The sequence below is a fragment of the Dermacentor variabilis genome, chromosome 2 (genome assembly GCF_050947875.1).
Source record: "Dermacentor variabilis isolate Ectoservices chromosome 2, ASM5094787v1, whole genome shotgun sequence".
Taxonomy (NCBI): Eukaryota; Metazoa; Arthropoda; class Arachnida; order Ixodida; family Ixodidae; genus Dermacentor; species Dermacentor variabilis.
The window spans coordinates 207,623,151-207,643,215 of NC_134569.1; the positions used below are offsets into that span (position 1 = coordinate 207,623,151).

A 20,065-nucleotide genomic window follows, 5' to 3' on the forward strand; every position below is an offset into this window, starting at 1 on the left:
GATGTCCCGTGGGAGGACCATGAGCCACTCATTGTCTTACATAACGGATAGATTTAATTTTGAAGAAATTTAATTTCGAAGAGTCACAAGCGGCAAATGGCGGGCGAAGGCTGCTAACCACGCCGCCGAGCAAACATGAGACATCGAACGCAAGCGACAACGGCGGACTGCGGGCATACCGTCAGTGACGTCGTTCTTTCCGTCGCAGCCGATTGTGTGTGTAACTTCATAATTGAGTACTTTAATGAACCGTCGGGTTTAACCCAGTGATAAACACAGGGGCCGCACGTTTCAGCTTCTCTGGTTAACAGTCTTCACGGAGTGGAACAACCGACGATTTTTTTTTCTTTTTTTGTGGCGTGTGTGTTCAAGGACTGACCTCATCTTTCTTGTTGTAGCGCTTCTTTGGCGTGGTGAGAAGCTACAGTGGGGATGAAGATCCTCCTACAATCACGCCTTTGGCCAGATCTTCAGGTTCCTGAGCTAAACTGCGCGAAACGTTAAGACGACAGGAAGAAACACACGACATTTAGAAACGCAGCTTCTGCGCTTCGCTGTATGCGTTTCTTTCTTATGTGCAGTTTACCCTTCTTTCAGTATGAACCAACTGGCCCAATAAATCTTATTGCTGTAGGTGGATACCGCTTTATCATGGTATCACCAATTCGTACAAGGCAGAACGCCAGCGAGCGTGAAACACTCGAAAACTGCCCGTCCGCACGAGCTCAAGGCTGCGGTGAGGCGTCTGCAGTGGAGCTCGATGGAACGGCGCTGCCATCTGGCGGCTGTCACAGAAGTGGCGACAGCGGCTGTAAGCGCGCAGGCGGAGAGTTTTACAACTGAAGCTAGTCTAGTAACGTTGAGAGGAAGGGCCTTCTCCTTTTTGTGCCCAACCCCGTCATTAGGTGGCGCCAGCAGAGCAACACTCGCGCCATCTCTCGAACTACCCTGCAAGCATACCGACCGCTGCAGTAAACCACGCGGCAAAGCCGGATTACAGGAGATAGGAGCTATGCGAGTAAACAACATATCAGGGGACGCGTGACAGTCGCGCATCCCCACAATGTAAATACCCAAGCCGCGCGAAAAAATTTTTTTTTGTTCGCGTTGCGGATTCGAATCACCAAGCTCCGGTGTTTGCGAGACCACCACGTTAACCGATTCAGCCCCTGTCGTTTTTTTCGTTCATGGTAATTATTACAGTAGCATTCAACCCGACATTCACCAGTTGTGCATAGTCAGAGAATGGAGGGTACAATGAAAGTCACACACAGAAAAGGCAGCATTCATATTTTGGGTGGAAACGTTGTTTCCACTTTAGAAGGGTGATAAGGTTAGGCATCTTACCAAAGTGGGGCACCAGTGCGGTTGTATATCGACTCCATCATAAACATGTTTTAGGTGTAGTGTCATGTGGATGAAATGTACCCTTGTAGGGAAAACCGTTTCGGCGTTTCGGCCCATTATTCATGTTCACCATACGCGACCTTTACAGCGTGGTTTTACGTGCATGAAGAAGTAGACGCAGCGCAAGGCGTGCGTCTTTCCCTCCGGAAGAGGGAAAGGGTGTGATCGCGTGCTCACTCGCCTCGCACCCGCTGTAGACCGGGCAGTCAGATGGGGAGGTCGTGTTTGGTTCGTTCTACCGAAGAGCAGGCTGCGTTGAAGGAACGGCAGCAGGAACGGGCTGCGCGTCGTGCGTTCGGCCGAAGCACAGGCGGCGTTTGATGAACGCCTCGGGAAACTCGCTCGAAGAAGGGCTCGTCGTCGACGTGCCGACCTCGCCGTGAGGGAGTGCGAAGCCGAGGCGTTACGACACCGAAGAGCCCCGGATCCCGATCTTCGCTTGCACCCCTCCTCACACTAGTTTAAGGGCGGCCATTTTGTTTATTTTTTACTGTGAGTCTGAGTATAAGCGCTGCTGCGCATAACTGCTATTGATTCTCATTTCGAATAACTTCTACTTGGTCACATTTCTGTTACTGAGTGAATTAGACATAATTATGACCTCTACATGCAAGTGGCAATGTTTTATTCAATCCCTACTAAATGTTGTAAATTATCAGAAGAGCTTTTTATAAGATGTTAACGCTGCCTAGTGTAAAGAGAAGCGATACTGAGACGTACCTTTCACGTGCATTTCACATGCCGTTGATAAAAGACCTTGCCGAAGCGGCCACTGAAGTCTGCAGGTCGTTATAAAAGTAAAAAAAAGCACGCAAAGCAATTTGAAGTGGGGTAAACATACAGCAATATATTCATGCATGCCCTAGGCCTAAGCTATCCATGCCATTATAAATAACTGTTCGTTGACTACCTCCTTTTCTTTAAAAAATGTAATAAACTTTGTACTGTGTCCTCTCGTGACAATATATTGAAGTATATTGTCTGTGCATGGTGCTCACAGCGAAAATTAAAAAAAATATATATTTTTTGGAGTCAAGAAATACGGATGGAGGTAGTCGCCATTGGTGCTTCTAATGTGCTTGTCCTCCTGTTGTCAGGATTTGAAGAAATAAATCGAAAGTATGAATGAAATGCCATGCACGTCCGCGCCAACAACGATGCAGTAAGCTTTTCCCAGGTAGCACACAAAGTCTTGAAAACGTCGTATTAAGGGATTCAACGTCTGAAACGGATTTTTGACCAAAATCGACGCATCAAAGACGTTCCTAACAAGATAGCTTAAGAACGAGGGGTGAATACGTTTTGATAACGTTGGAAGCCAGACAGCTTAAAAACGAGGGGTGAATACGTTTTGCAAACGACTCAAAACGCCACCGCCACGCCACGGCGCGTCAGCCTCTTTAGCGGCTTCTACAATATTCAACAACCCATCAACGCGATCCAACCTTGCGCAAGGTGGCGATACCGTCGTCAAATCATGTGACCAAGGTGGCCACGTGATTCGTGATGCCGGGCAGCCGGGCGAGCCGGGGCATAGTCGCGTCGTCATGGCGTCGTCGCGTCACCGCACTCGCATTGCGCTGTGGTGTGTTTGCGGCTGTTCTGAACGTGCTGCCGCTGCCCTTTGCTATGTAAGTGTTGCAGTGTTTTGCTGTCAAGAAAACGATATTCTGTGATCAGTTTGGGTTGTGCGATATGTTTGTGTGGTTTTAATTTGGAAATCAGTAGTGTTTTCAATTGTTATGTGATCAAGGCGGCCACGTTATTCGTGAAGCCGGGCATAGTTACGTTATCGCACTCGCATGGCACTATGGTCTGTTTGCGACTGTTCTGAATGTGCTGCCGCTGCCCTTTGTCATGTAAGTGTTGCAGTGCTTTGCTGTGAAGAAAACGACATTCTGTGATTAGTTTGGGTTGTGCGATCTGTTTGAGCCGGGCATAATAACGTTATCGCACTTGCATTGCGCTGTGGTATGATAGCGGCTGTTCTGAATGTGCTGCCGCTGCCCTTTGTCATGTAAGTGTTGCAGGGTTTTGCCGTCAAGAAAACGACGTTCTGTGATTAGTTGGGGTTGTGCGATCTGTTTGTGTAGTTTAATTTGGAAATCAGTAGTGTTTTCAATTGGAGGGCGCGGAGTGGAGGGCACTAATCAGCTCTTCAAGTTCATTGTCATGTTATGTGAGGCGCCTTTTCACTGACGCTGTAATTAAGGCGTTAAGGGCAGTATAAGGACGAAAGTTAGAGGGACGAAATCGTGCCTGTGTGTCCCTAGCGTCGGGGTCGGCCGCTATGCGTGATCCTAACAAGAAAGCATTTTGCAGAATGCGAAGAAAGGCGGCAAAATTTCTTTCTGTGCGCACCTTACCGATCTTCGCAATAGAGCCATCATCGTGGTATTTTAGTCTCCCGTTTAGCAAGAGTGTTGCAGACAAGGGAACTGGTTCAAACAGGCTTTTTTTTAATGATTCACTACTAGTGCGGTATCCCAAAAGGTGAGGTCAAGTGCTCGCCCTATTTTCTTCCCTCGCGCTACAGCGCACTGACAGAATTTTGCGTGCACCATACCGTGCTTTTATCGTTTGCGCTTCAGGTTCTCGATTGTGTTTTCGCCCCCTTTACCCACGTGATGGGTATTTCATGGTATTACCGGGTACCACATGTGTCCATATATTCTGTCCAATATATGAAACGGCCAAATTCGATTTTATTTGACGCCTCAAATGGTAGTAATGTATTGAGTCCCTTGTAGCTTTGTGCTTGTTATCAATTTTACTATTTGGCGAATGGATACAGCATGTACGCTGCATAACTCGCTTGTGCATACTGCATACGTGAGTCGAGTATGCCCTTGGTATAAAATAACTTGTATGCTTTAGGTAGTACGATTGTTTGCAGTTTGGGACATGTGTCGGAATGTACGCTGTGCGCCCTTCGCGCTTTACGGCGGCCTGCCGAGTTCGTGCGGGTGCCATGTGTGCGCATGGAGTTCGCGAAGCGCTCTCACAGTTTATATATATATATATATATATATATATATATGTATGTATATGTGTATATATATATATATATATATATATATATATATATATATATATATATATATATATATATATATATATATATATATATGTTCTGTTCGCGCGCTTCGCACAACAGGGCATGTCGCAGTTCTTTGTCCTTGTGCAACATATTTTCCTAGCGTACGTCTTTGCATTATTTGATACCGGTTTCACACGGGGCTCTTTTAGCCGCTATCCAGTCCGTTACAAATCGAATTTCTCGGTCGTGATGGCTCCTCTGCGCAAGCTACGAGAATGAGCCAGTCGCATCGATAATTTCGATCCGGATCGGGCTTGATCGCGATCGAGAGTGGTCGTGTGACACCAGTTTTACACATGGCTCCCACATAGGGAACACTTTAAGTTCAATGCTACTGAGTGAAGAGCAAGTGCATATATATGCAAGTGGTGGTATGTGGGCAAGTCTCTCTGGTGAAGCCAATACTTGTGCATTCAAAACATTTCAATTACCAGCGTAGTGCATCAATGTGTCTACTTCGACAAAATGGAGCACCAGTGCAGATATCTGAACATACCTGTCCAGGGCAGCAATTGTGTCTAGATTGAAACCACTACCAGCATGTGTGGCAGTTCTATTTCCAGCAGCGGGACTGCACAATAATCAGTAGGGTGCTCTCAAGCTGTTTATCTATGAAACTCTGCCTGGACTGTGTGCCAAATATTTTTGGACGTGAAAGTGGGGGTGAATTGGTAAACATCAGTGGAACTGTGCCTGGACTTTGTGGCAAATGTTTTTGGATGTGGAAGTGTGAGTGAACTGGCAAAGAATTTGCTCTGGGCTACATGTGTTAAACGTTTTTCTCATTCAGAGTGCTTTTTTTTTACTTTAGGAGACTGGAGATGTGCGCAAAGTGTGACATGTCAGTGTGCTAATTAATGTATTTGCTGGTTTGCAAATTATTCGTTGCAACTTTATTTTTGCCAGAGAGGTACAACTTTGCCTCTTGTAAAGGGCTTTTTAGATAAAACCCTTACTATTTATTATGACCATTGCTTCCTTTGTTACACAAATGCAGCTTCCAGTGCATTCCATTTTATTTCCATGTTTATGTAAGTTTCTAATATGAGGCTTGCATATTCATTTCTCACGTTCTGGAGTGGCAAGATGCAGCATTACTGTCTCATCGTTCGCTGTACTACAGTAGTGTTCACTTGTTACACTGAATCCCCCGTTTAAGTATTCTGTACTAATTTCACTTTATTGCTTTTTTGTTGTATGGTTATTTTTCTCGCCATTACCTTCTTTGATATATCCTAAAGGCAATATTTCCAATTTTGCATTGTTCCCATTTTTTTTTATTTCTGTCACAGGATTGTTTTATGATGGTATGCGGTGGTATTTCTTTCTGTGCTCTTTTCAAGCTTCTAGATGACTGGTAACATTGCTTGGAGGCAGTTACCATCCAATTCATACTCTTGCATTTTTCAGTCTACTTCTTCCATTCGCTCCGATGTCACTTCTGCGTAACTCTAGTCCATCTAATAGCACGCGCACTTTACTATGATAAATTAGACACTTTAGTACACTCCAGATTTTTCTGTTCATTTTTGTATGTGTACTTGGAATTTTGTTTATGTGCTAGTGAATGTTCACTTTCGAGTTCATTACGAATCCTTTCTGCGACTTTTGCCATTGTTGATGTACTTTTATTTCGATTTGCATTTCTCACACAGTTTGTTCGAACCTTGCATAAGCATTACATTTTAATAAAGTGTTCTTGCTTTGTCACAATGTTCTCATTTCATGCACTCTTGGCATGAAGGGCTTGGTCTGGCCACCTGCCAAGGCGTGGCCATTTGTTCTTTGCACGAGGTCGTTCCCATTGTGGTTGTAAGCATCGTAGCTTACTAAAGGCGGTATTAAGGATTTATTATTCCTAACAGGCTCATTTTCGTGCGACTTGGTAGACGATGCGCCGGCCATGCGGGGAACAGTGCTTGGCACTGCGCCATGGTTCTTACAGTCAACACCGACGCTTCTACTCATCTGGGGCGCGATTGGAGATCGTTGTTCGAAACGCCCGATCAGTTTCACCTCACGCGATTGGCCTAGGCCGTGCCAACGGGTGCGGCTGACGACGTCTGCGCGGCATAGGCCAGTCGCGTGAGGCGAAACTAAATGCGTGTTTTGAACAACGATGTCTGATCGCGCCCGTCACCCGCGTAAATTAGCTTCAGATGATCGTAAACCTTTCAAGACCGCTTCTAGACCAGCTTTTTGATAACGTCCTAAAAACGTTTAGAAATTGGTTACGAATAGTTTTGGCAAAAGGATTACTTGTGTCTTTCCCAATCCTATTTCTAGACCAGCTTTTCGAATACGTCTTGCAGACCTGTTCTAGATCGTCTCAAGAAAGTAATTAAGCCGGACATTAGCAGAGATATCCGACGTTTTCCCGCCGAAGTCCTCTCATTCGTGTCTTCTTTAACCCGTTTTTATCGTCTTGGATAAACGCTACGAAAACATTACGTATCTCTTTTGTGCTACCTGGGTTAGTTGCAATAAAATTTTAAGTGAAAAGGTAGAAGCAACTTCAAAGAAGCATCAAATGATCGATGTGGGTGACAGAACTCTGGCAATGACACTTTGTAGTTTGGGGGGGGGGTGCTCTGCCCTCTCCGGAAAACTTCGGAGGGTGCTCGGTCCCAGGAGCGCCTCCCCCCCCCCCCCCCCTAGGTCGGCGTCTATGCAGCTGATGATCAAAATAAATCCACAGCCCTCCCGTGCGGCGACCTCCTTTGTTGCTGTGTTGGTTTAGTAGGAACTCCTGGGTTTCTTTGTGCAAGAAAAACTTGCCAGGTACAGTAAACTCTCAGTTGTACGAACGTCGGTTTATCGAATATTTCAGAATAATGAACTTTTTAAAAATCCCCGGCAGTTTTCTTATAGATTCTATGCAAAAATGTTTCACTTAAACGAATTTAGAACAGTCAATGTTTCAGTTTAACGAACTCGCTCAGAGGACCAAGGCTTATTTTTATGATCAATTCAACGAAGTTTTGCGCCCTGCACTGAAGGCGCAACCGATGCCCGCCCTCATCAAACCGCCGCTCCAGCGGCAATGTAACGTCGCTAGCGCTACAGCGGCCCTGGGGCAAAGCGGCGGCGCGGAAAACAAAGGCATGGATCACCAGGAATATATTCAGCGAATGGCTCCTGACCCTGAACGAAGAAATGAGGAAGGCAAAGAGAAACATTCTTCTGATAGTGGACAAATGCTCAGCCCACCTTGTTGATGTCCATTTCAGCAATGTGTGTGTCGAATACCTCCCGCCTAACTGCACGGCTGTGCTTCAACTGCTCGACCTGAGCATCATTCAAAACTTGAAGGTGGAGTACCCACGGCGGCTGGTTCAGCGGATTTTGATTAGTCTGAAGGTTGGCAGCAATACTCCCATCAACGTCAGGCAGGCGGCCGAGATGGTGACAGGCTCCTGGTGGTCAGTAACTCCGGCTACCATTAGAAACTGCTGGCAGAAATCTGGCCTTTCCCCTCTGAGCAATGAATGCGAGCCTGAGGAACAGAGCGACAAGATTATAGACTCCGGGATGCTGACAGAGATCTGTCATCAGCTGGAGGTCGACAGCAATAGTACTTCGTTTGAAGACTATGCACAGTGTGACAGTGCACTGATTACCTGTGCTGGACAGACGGATCTGGAGATTGTTTCCAGTGTTCGTTCAGAAGAAGCCGAGCCTGTTTCAAGCCCTATAACTCTAGCTGAGGTTGTAGGGTACATTAGAAAGTTGAGAGACTTTGTGTCTCAACAGCAAGCTGTGCCAGAAGAAGTGTATAAAAACATTGACTCTTTGGACAGTTTTGTTACTTCCTGTGTTTTAAAAGTACAAGTGCAGAAGAAGATTAAATATTTTTTTCTAAGTGAGACAGGCAGCATTATAACTGTTATGAACCTTGTACTTGTTGATATCTACAAATTCCATTTCACACATTTCTAATACTATTGATGCCATGTCTTTTGCTCCATGAATTGCACTTCAAACTTGTGACTCTGTATTCTATGTCTTATGTTGGTCTAGTGAATATTTAGTTTAGTGAACTTTCAGTTAAGTGAACTATTTCCTTTGGTCCCTTGAAGTTCACTCACGTGAGAGTTCACTGTGTTTTCTAGGTTCACAGCACGCAGAACAGGGGCAACCTGTGTCGAAAGGTGCTGAAGTGGAACAAATTGGTTGTTGACTTCACAGCTACTACCAGAGCTACGATAAATACAAAGAAATGACGATGGACAGTCCTTTGAAACGTTATCCTCACTCACTTCATAATTTGCGTGTCATTGCTTTTTGCCTGCTGACACGCACATAGAAAGATAATAGCACATCATCCAGACCAGCCTATTGCCTGCACTCAGATTGATGATGAGGTAATGACGATGACGGCCTGGATCATGTTTTGCGGAGCGGAATTTCCCAACGCAATTTGGTACCGTGAATAATTCCCAAGCGCCACCACAACAATTTTCTATTAAGCATCTGCTTCAGACAAGTTCCTTTTTATTTGTTTTCTTCAAGTAGTATGTTCCATACCAGTACATTCTGATCGTAAACTGACCACAGTTCCCGTGCTACTTCTTTCGCATGCTGCTCCCAGTGGCCATGCGGCGTGAGGCCTGATGGGCGGAAGGACGGTGTGCGTACCCCGTAGATGCCGCATCGGTACCGGGGTTATAGCCAGCAGCGTAGCCGGCAGGACCATAGGGAGTGAAGCTGCCGTAAGCCTGTCCACCGAGAGCCGCCTCGTTGAATCCGTAGCCGTAGCGTCCGTACGGAGCGTACTCGAAAGCGCCAGCAGCGAGTGCGTACGGGTCGGGTACCGGCCGCCCATAACGGCTGTAGTCTCCGGCGTTAGGTACCGCGGCCCTCGCACCGTAGGCTGCGGCTGCAGCATTCTGGGCCCGTCCTGTCGGAACAGGGAGGCCGACCGGCGGTGCGTTGAAAACTGCGTCGCCGCTGACACCAGGAGATCTGCCCGGCTCGCTGGTACCCACGGTACCAACTGGGGCCCGGAAACCTTGCACGGCGTCGACGTAGTTCATTTGGCGGTAGAGGCCGCTGGCGCCCGGGTAGCCGTACAAGCCGAAACTGGCGACGTTAGAGCCGGCCTGCCCTGTGCCGAACTGCCGATCGTTGTACTCGCCCGCCGCATCATAGCCGAGACTGTATTGCGCCGGAGTCTGGAAATGCTGGAGAGCACAGCACTATAATGTAGCTTCGACGATTTTGCATAACGCTACGCAAGGCAGCACTAACGTAAGGCGTCGTATTCCCTGACTGTTTCCTTCTATGGTTGTGGATAACAAGAAATCTAGTCCCCTCAGTCTGTGGCATTTGACGTTACACAGTGAAATGCTTGTTAACTCTGTATAGAAGACGGTGTAAATATCTGTAGGAGCGTTTAAGTTCTACAATACTATGAAAAGGCATCGTTCGTAAATCGGCATTTGCATACATCAGGAGCCGCAAGTTAGATGCAAGCGAAGGAAGCACCGAACAAAGAGTGTGATAGAGTTATAGCCCGCGCGTTAAACAAATGGCAGTGGCTTACCTCGGCTATGCCAGGATACACGTAGCGAAAGCTAAGGCATAGCATGGTTAGCCTTGGTTAATCTTGATTGCAAGTCCAGGTTAGTCTGGTTGTCTAGCTATGTTGCAGCGCGCTGTTCGTCTGTTTCCTGGGCGATTCGTTTCCTCTTCATCTCGTTCCGATGTCGATTCCAGGCCTCCTCCTGCTTATCAGAATTGTCGCCGTCCATACTGCCGCTTCAAATGTGGTCGCGGCGCACGCGAGCTCTCCTTTTTAATCCTCCGATATTTGATCAGGCATGCGACGCAGCTGGCGAAGCGAGCGGAGGCGAGCGCAACGACGAGAACTCGGTGTGACGTCATACCAAACGGCGGAAGCGGACAGGCGCGGCGCTGCGCAGCTGCGGAACACCTGTGGCTCGGTGCTACCAGTGGTGCATGCGCAGTAGTTACTAGGCAGCGAGACAGAGAGAGGGGGAGAGAGAAATATCCGTGGCGAGGCGCGCGTTGTGACGTCATGTGTTTGTATAACTTCTTGTGTATTTTCCTTTCATCAGTGCTCTTTTGTAAGTATTCACTTGTGTTTACCACTGTACACTCCAATGCATTTTCTGTACCTTTTCTCAACCCACTCCTGCTATAGCGCAAATTGCGCTGCAGTATGTATAAATAAATAAATAAATAAATAAATAAATAAATAAATAAATAAATAAATGTGCATCCTTGGAGCACCGCCACGGCGAAATTGCAAGTTCGCGTTCAGTAACGCTTTCGCTTTAAAATTTTTTTTAATGCGCGTTGGTGCCAAGCGACACAACTCCGGTTAGTGGTCAGCAGAATCTGCCATGAACGCTTATTAGGATTTCTATTTTTGATTTGTTGAATAATTTCGAAATCCTACCGTTAGAATAAAACGCAACCACGAGATGTGTTGACGAATTTATCCGGGTAGATCACGCGAACATGAAAGGTTTCTTTCGCCGGGCCAGCGCATCTACGTCCACGAATCTAAGAGCACAAGTCTAAAAGGCACCGTTTCTCCAAAATTCTACTGTAGAGTTGCTGTATAGGCAGCGTTGGTTGCACTCACAGCGGCGTAGGCGTCGTATCCTCCTGCGTAAGGGGCCACAGCAGCAAGGTAGTTGCGATAGTCGAAGCCTTGTTGTGCGGCTCGAGCCGGCTGGTTGTGGTGTTGAGCGAAGGCGTTACCAACGAGCCAGAGAAGCAGAACTTGCACCTTGTGTTTGAGGGAGACAACATGTGAATCTTTTGGAGCAGCAATACTGCGTATCGCTACTTTCCCCAAGGAAAAGTGCCGTGTGATCGTTGTAAGAAATACGCGTGACTCATCCATTCAAGATCACGCAAAAGCGTACGAGAGGTACTTCTGAGATTGACGAAATGGTGGCATTGTAGATGCTTTGGGTGTCGGGGTCTTAATTACCAAGGGCTCGACGCACCGGAAACTTTCATCTTTCCGCGAACACTACGGCGTCTTGCGCCACTGTAGGTAAACGACGGTCGAAATTTAGTGGAAAGCTAGACGACACAGTATGGGGAAGGCAACTCTCGGGGAGGCACTTTTGTTCTAAAATAACAACGAAAATGCACAAGTCATGGATGTGTGCCGAAACATTACAGCACATAAATAGAACATAATAACTCATTGGGATAAAAGCGTTCCACGTTCTGCACGCCTGGAATTCCCACCATAATCTTTCTACATTCAAGTTTACTTCTCACTTCTCCGTTTAGGCAATGACAAAACAGTTCAACTTGCTTGCACACGTAGAGGACGTAGAAACAATACTGACGGTGCTTTTGGCTAAATGACTTCTGCTTAACTTGCAACGCATGCGGTCGTTCCGAAATTGCTGAGCGTATCGACTTAGCACAGAAATGTGCCTCCAAGTAGTACGATTCTCCTGTGCATCCGCTCACACATTCAAGCATGATAGCCAAGGAAAAAAAAAATAACTGAGCTATCAGTGGACACTGCTGAGGCAGTTTGTTGACGGATAAAGGGCACCGCTTTGTTTCTCACCGCAGGAAACATTGCGAGTTTCATGAAGCTCCCACTTCTGTCCGGAGACGTTGTTCTCCACGAGACGACGCTGAGGCGATGGCGAATGTCTTCTGCCGGCTCCTTGCCGGACCCAGCTAGCTTTTATACTCTCGTCAACAGCGGGTGTGAAATTGTTGCGTACGCGAAACACGCATTCAAACCTGTTGATGTTTTTTTTATCACTCCTCGCTTTGCTTCCCCTTCTTGCAAAACAACATTGTCTCGTGTTATTTCGACTGAAGTCGTTTATCACGAAAAGCGTGCGTTTCCCGTGAAACGCATTTCACATCCGCTCCGCGAGGGCGTCCATTTCTGCTGGAGGCGTTAAACGTGACTGCAAGCATTTTTCAGTCCTAACCATACGTAATATTCTAGCAGAGAAGGCATGGCGCACCCTTTTGTCTCCCACGCAATGTCTCTATAGGCTGGTAGTGACCTCTTTCAAAAACATATTCCTGATTTCTTTTTGTTTATGTAACATGTGCGGCGATTATTTCTTTAAACAGCTCCAAGGTCATCATCTGTAACTTTCTTCTTTTGCACGTGTCCGTAGGTTTCTTTGATGGCACATTACATTTAAATTACATAGCAACGTTTATGCGCACCGAAAGGGCGCATTTAGAGCGCGTTTTACGTGAACAGAAGCAGAAGTAAAATGGAAAAATTATTAATGACCTATCTTTTAGCTGTTCTTAACATCAGGATACATTTTCTTACTGTTGTAGTTACTTATAGAATCTAGAATTTGAAAACCTAGAACGTTTATTGTATCTGTTATTTTGTTTTGTCTAAACGTCATTTTCTAGTTTCATTCATGTAAGCCAGCCCTTGTTATTAATCACTCTCAAATTTGCGCCCCCCCCCCCATTTGTTGCAGTATCTGCTACACAATTCTTCTGTCACTTTTAACATTGCCTGTTTAGTATTTAAGTTAATTCAAAGTGTACGTGCACCCGTGTAGTACCTTGTACGTGCACTTGCATAGTGTGTCAGTACCCGCCGTGGTTGCTCAGTGGCTATGGTGTTGGGCTGCTGAACACGAGGTCGCGGGATCGAATCCCGGCTACGGCGGCCGCATTTCGATGGGGGCGAAATGCGAAAACACCCGTGTGCTTAGATTTAGGTGCACGTTAAAGAACCCCAGGGGGTCGAAATTTCCGGAGTCCTCCACTACGGCGTGCCTCATAATCAGAAAGTGGTTTTGGCACGTAAAACCCCAAAATAATAATAATAGTGTGACGCCCATCTGAAATGCGCCGTTTGCGTGAATTTGCGTCGTCTTGTGAGCGTGGTTACTGCTTGCGCTACTGAAAATAGCCTATGATATCGCACACAGAAGATCCGAGTAACAGCTCTCGTCGGGCAATTCACCAAACAACGGCAACTATCACCTGGACGGGGCTAGACGCAGTCAAGCTGTTTTGTGTATGTTTGGGACTCGTAGGATTTCAAGTAAACCTTAGGGTGCGGTGAGGTCGTGAAAATTGGAGTTTATGGGTAGAAAAAGGCATCGAATCAGTTAGAGACAACGGTGTTAGAACAATCAATTCGCGTAAGATTGACAAAAAAAAATTAACATGGGGTCTTCTTCGAGGATATTCAGATGTTATATTTGCGAGTACTTTATTGAATTACGGTGTCAAACGTTATCGTGATTCGTGGCGTCGCGCTTTCCTTTCGAATCCATTGTAACATCAAGGCGCCATCACCACGGTTATCAGGAGAACAAAATTCCGGCAGAACCCATCTCACGATGAATAATGTCGACGTTAATGCGGTCAGCATTGAATCAGTGTAGCCACACACCGTATTTCCACCACAGGGACGCGTCGTGTATGACGCGTGTATGCAGCAGGGCTCCTGTCTCACTCTTCGGCGCAATGACGCCTGACTACAACCGCCTACACCGAACATTTATAAAGCTAACGAGCTTTGGGAGACAGCCTTGGTCAGAACCAACGGCTGATGCGAGGGCCCGGGACGCGGCCCGAGCTCAAGGTATTCTGGAATGAGGACGCCTCTCTAACGATTCACTTATGTAATAAAGATGTTTACTCTCTCTCTCTCCCTCACACACGCTTCGACGATAATAATTTATTGGCAGCCCTATTGAAACGGGGTGATGACAAACAGTAACTTAACTTGCTTGAGGTAATTGATCATGGTATGCTGTACATGTTTTTCATTCTAGCATTTTTGACATATCTATAATCTTCTTTTTTCCTTCCTCAAAACTTCTCCGTCTACTGTGTATCGCTACCTATGTCTGTAACGGATCAATCTCTTCCCTGCCTTTTGCCGCCAAAACTACTAAACGCGTCATCCTTATCTTGACTGCTGACCGGTTGATGCTTCCGTCCACTCTAAATACAGGCGCTACTGGAAGGCGTACCTGACCTACGGGTCTCACTGGGTGAATCCCTTCGCATTCCATTAGGATGTGCTGAGTGTACTCCGGGGTTTCGTTGCAGCATACACACGCCTCATCTTGTTGCGAACATTTGCTCCATGTTTCTGTCTTTAGGCAACCATCTGGAGCCTCAAATAGCAAGGCACAACCCTCTTTGTTATCGTACAGATTTTTCCTTCTGTAATTCTTTTAATCTCATTCATGTAAATATCCATGGGCCTTTTCCTTACCATTTTTTGTATCCAATTCACTGTTGCTGTTTCTCTCACGTTTTTCTTGTCACTCCTGGTTATCTATTTACACTTTCAAGTACCCTGTACATGAGTGGCAACTTCTTGACCTCTTCCCCCATTCTGTGTACACGATTTTCAGGTGCAGATACTTGTGCAGTTTAGCCACCCATTTACTTTGATCCATGTTTCCGAGCCCTTATTCGAAACTAATCTTGCTCTGCGCTTCTCTGACTTCAAGAGGAGCCCAACTGATGTCACGCTGTACTGCCTCATTTGTGGTTTTACCGTGGGCTTCCAAAGCCAACCGGCATACCGATCTTTTGTTAACTTCCAACCGCGACAAGATATCCGATTTTAAGCATAGAATGGCAGTTGCGAACGTTAGCGCTGGCACCATTACTCCTTTCCACGGATCACTTCACACTCATTGTGACCCCCAAGGTGGTCTATGTTTTATTATTGCTGCATTCCGCTTCCCCTTCATTTTCAGGTTATATTGGTGGGTGCTTGAGTAAGCCTTCCCTTCGTTTGTATATACACCGAGGTATTTATATTACTTGGCTATAGGTATGAATTGCTGTTAAACTGACACCAGATAATTACTCGTCTCTTCATTAATGATCACGATTCCTGATTTCTCTGTGTTAAACTTAAGGGCTAGATTTGTCGCCGCGTTGTCACAGATATTCGCAAGTGTCCGTAAATTTTTTTTTTTTTTTGCATTGTCCGCTAGATTTTTGCATTGTCCACAAGACTCGTACACTAGTAAGAGATTACAAAGGCGATAACTTCCTCGACGCAATACGTGACCGTTACTTTAAGAAGGCCGAAAGCATCCAACATGCCGAATACGACGGCGTCGCAAACGAGAAACTGGACGCGGAATTTAGCGAAGCAGAAATTCGGATAGTCCTGTCAGAACTAAACACCCGATTGGTGCCCGGCGCGGACCGGGTTAACAACAAGACTGTCCGTAACCTAGACGACGAGTCAATCTCCCGCCTCGCGACCTACGTCAACGAGTGCTGGCGAGGGGGCTCCCTTCCCGAAGCGTGGAAACGGGCGCGCGTTATCATGATTCCAAAACCCGGCAAGCAAGTTACGCTCGATAATCTAAGACCGATTTCGCTTACGTCTTGCGTCGGCAAAGTCATGGAACACGCAGTTCTCACCCGCGTGACCGACTTTCTTGAAGACCGTGACGCGTTCCCGCCGCAACCTGTCCGCACAGGACGTATTGCTTCAGCTTAAACACCAGATCGTAGACGACACTACCAGCTCCACTAAGGCAATTCTCGGCCTAGATATTAAAAAAGCCTTTGACGACGTTAAACACGAATCATTCTTAAAAACAATTAGAACATTAGGACTAGGCCAAAGAACGTATAATTACGTTAGAGATTTCCTCGCGTGCAGGCGCGCATGCATCGTCGTTGGTGACGAGGAATCGCCGGAATTTGGGACGGGTCCGTCCGGCACGCCGCAAGCATCCGTCATATCACAATTACTCTTTAATTTAGTTCTACTCGGTCTACCCGAGAAATTAACAGAAGTAGAAGGATTACATCACAGTCTATACGCGGATGACCACAGTCTCTACATCACAGCCTATACTTACATCACAATCTATACTGGATTCCCGGGGGACCATGTGACGGTCACGTCGAGCGAATGCTACAGGCAGGAGTAGATGCGGTCCAGAATTACTTGCGTGGAACGGGCCTCGAGTGCTCGGCTACCAAGTCCGAACCCTTAATCTACAAACCCACAAGGAGAGGCCGTAAAACCCTGCGCAACGAAGAACGTGAATACTCAAAAATACGTATTGGCAGATGGTACTCCCGTACTGCAGGTACACAAAATTAGAATCCTGGGGTTACACCTGCAGCAAATGACCATAACGGAGAGACGGTGCGAAGACTCCGTCGTTCGGTAGATGACACGATCCGACTCTTGCGTCGCATCACGAATAGACGCTATGGTATGCGAGAAGACTGCGCGATCCGTCTGTATACGTATGTCGCCCCCTACCTGAAGTGGATAGGGTGCGAAAAAAACAAGGTCGAATGCATGATACGAAAGACTTTCAAGAGGGCGGTCGGCGTTCCACTCAACGCGAGCACCGACAAGTTTCTAGAGCTCGGACTTCACAGCTCACTTGACGAGTTAATCGATGAGCACGACATTGCGCAATACGAACGATTATCTAATTCAAAGATCGGTCGATGCATCCTCGAGTCACTCGGCATCGCGTACCACACCCAGCGTGGAGAAAAGATGGCGGTTCCGGCCTCGGTCCGCGACCGCCTGATCATCCCGCCGCTTCCCAAAAACATGCACCCGACGCACCACGCCGGGAGACGCAACAAACGAGCAAGAGACCTTCAGAAGAAGTTTGGCAACAGCAACGAGGCGGTGTACGTAGACGCTGCGCGATATGGAGGAGAGAGAAGCGCACACGCGATCGCGGTTGTAGACCGCACGGGTCGCCACGCACGCGAGCGCCACGGCGGCCACGGGACACACAGAGGCGGCCGAAGAAGCCCATTAGCCCTAGCACTGGCCGCGGTGCCGAGCGCTGCGATCGTGATCAGCGACTCGCAGGCGGCAATCCGCGGCGTCGCGCGCGGTCGCGTCTCGCGGGAAGTGGTCCGCATACTCCAAATCTGCGACGACGGCGACTCGTCATCGCCCTCGCAACCCCAAAATTCTACGCTTTTCCTCCTCTGGACCCCGGCACACACCGATGTCCCGCTCGCGAGCAACGAGGCGGCCCACGCCACGGCTCGAGGTCTCACACGCCGAGCCGCCGCAGATTATGTGGCCGCCGCCCCCGCCCCCGAGAGCGGGGCATCGGATCTGCCGGATCGGGACACTACAACAGAAATGCAGCAACAAGAATCACAATGGGCGTGCGGCGATCGCCTGACCACGTTCAGAGACCTCACCCAACACTACAGACTTCAAAGACGCACATTCCCGCCACCACACGATAAATTAAACAGGAATGAGGCCGTAACTTTACGCTTGCTCCAGACAAACACATACCCCTAGCCCCGCCGTCCTACATCACTGCTACCCGGGCTTGTATCCAACAGATGCCTGTAAAGCTTGCGGACAAAGAGCAACGCTGGGACACAGGCTCTGGGAATGTGCCGGCAACCACGGTAATGAGACCACCTTCGTTCACGACGCGTCCGTAATCGCGGCCGTTGCCACAGTACGGGAAGCATCGAGCTCGCTTCTTCCCAACGCCGCCCCGGCTGCGAGGGCCGCCGGGGACCTTCTCCACCGGAGTCGCCGCCGCTAGGAGGCAGCTCTCAAAAGTTCAGAGTTGACAGACCAGCTCTGGGCCGTCCGGCAAGGCGGAGATACCGCCCGAGTCCAAGGACTTCGAGCCGCCACTTGAGGCCACAACAAAACTGCCGGACCATTCATTAATAAATTTTCTTCTCTCTCTCTTGTCCACTAGTAGAACTATGTCGTCCGCATACATCAGTCCGGGGATCTCCGGTTGCACCATTTGTTCATTATGCGTGTAGGATAAATCAAACCCTAATGCACTGTTTCCCAGTCGTCTTTATACGTCCTTAACATAAAGCGGGAACAGAAGTGGAGACAGAGAACATCTTTGCTTCAGTACTTGGTGAATTTCCATCACTTCATTACGTTTTCGACTTTCCCATACAACTCGTACTCGGTTGTCTGTATATATATCTCAACAACTCTACGAAATCGTCATCGATGCCTTCGTACTTAATAATACCCAAGAATAATTCTCTGTCTACGTTGTCATAGGTTCATTTAATATCTAGAAGTGCTATCCATTCTTATCTAGGAGTGCTTATCCTTATCTGAAATCTAATCTGAAATGCACTGAGTTAGTACAAATACATGATCCTCTAAGCCTCTGCCTGGTACGAAGCCATTATGTAGTTCCCCCAGCACACCACTTTTTAACCCAGTTCGACAGTTCTGAGTTTATGGCTTGCATTGCCATTACCAACGTTACCGTAACTGGCCTGTACGAGCTCGCCTTATCCGTATCACCTTTGATTCCCCGTTGACGCGCTGCGAAGTCCGCGCCTGGTGCTTGAGTACACGTACTGGCAAGATTGTCTGAACACATAAGATGCGGGTTCGAGTCCGTCCTGTGCCGGAGAATCTTTTTCTAATATTTTGACCATTGAAGAATTGCGCATATTCTGTGGCACGTACCCACTGACACAAGTTGGCGTCACAGAGGTTCAATGAATAGCGCCACATATCCAGATTCCAGTGGCACATATATCCATGGACCCAAGTTCATCCGACGGTTCGTTTCAAACCGTGCTCGCTCAGCACAGCGGCCTGATATCCTAACCATTCGACTATGGACCAGTTGTCTAAGTTCGCGGGAAAACGGTTTCTGTCGGTTAGGTCCGACGAAAGTTAGGCAGACGCATACACTCGCCTAAAAGTGCGTGAAGTTCCCAAAGAATGCTAATCGCAAAAAGCTATTTTGGCGTCGGTAAAAAAAAAAAAGTATTTCGCTTTATCAGGTCATTCAGAACGGAATTCCAAATTACGACCCCATTAAATTCGTTTAATTTCAATATAAGCACTGCTACATACAGACAAGCTGAGGTGATTATTAGTGACACCATTAGATAGAACAACTGCTGGTCCTTTACTTGCATGCAGTGTGCACAATGACTCTCGGCTAAGGCCTGTGACGTTCGAAACTCGGGGAAACCCATGAACTGCCATTACGGAGACTGCAGTGACTGCAGTTGATGTGTTTGGCAAATATGTCAGTGGGACAGCTCAGGCAAGCTGATGACGCGCCCCTCTAAATTTGGGCGGCTTGTCGCTTTTATGAAAGTTTGGTGCTGCCAAACGCCAACCTTCCTCCGATTCCACTTTGTGTCTATCGTTCCACCGTTTCCATATGGTTGCACTCAGGCTGTGTTCAATTTCCAATTGGACCCACCGCGTTGGCTTAGCGACTATTGTGCTGCGCTGCTAATCTCGAGGTCGCGAGATCAAAATTTTGATGGAGGCGAAATGCACAAACGTCCGTGTACTGTGCATTGGGGTGGTAAATAATCTGGAGTACTCCACTACGGCGTTACCTCATATTCAAATCGTGGTTTCGGCACGTGAAGCCCCAGAAATCATTTAATTTCGAATTGGATTCTATGCGCAACGCCGAAGCATAGAACTGCCGAATAAATTATCAAAAAGCTTAAAGCTTTTCAACGACGGTCACGTCGCAGCAGTCGCAGTAAAGATATTTCATAGCCCTAGAAGCATCCCGGTGTTCGACGGAATGCACAGATCTGAAA

General features: G+C 47.4%; 1 protein-coding gene across 2 annotated transcripts; it reads right to left on the minus strand.

Annotated features, from left to right (window-relative positions):
• Window positions 1-8,971: 8,971 nt before the first annotated feature.
• LOC142571161 (uncharacterized) lies at window positions 8,972-12,174 on the minus strand. 2 transcript variants are annotated; one of them, XM_075679439.1, is made up of 3 exons: window positions 12,075-12,174; window positions 11,121-11,267; window positions 8,972-9,690 (listed from the first exon to the last, which is right to left on the minus strand). In XM_075679439.1, the coding sequence occupies exons 1-3, from the start codon at window positions 12,096-12,098 to the stop codon at window positions 9,073-9,075; spliced, it is 789 nt and encodes a 262-aa protein (XP_075535554.1). In that variant the 5' UTR covers window positions 12,099-12,174; the 3' UTR covers window positions 8,972-9,072. The 2 variants fall into 2 exon arrangements, with proteins under 2 accessions (XP_075535554.1, XP_075535555.1); XM_075679440.1 differs by lacking the exons at window positions 11,121-11,267; window positions 12,075-12,174 and adding an exon at window positions 10,053-10,381.
• Window positions 12,175-20,065: the final 7,891 nt, after the last annotated feature.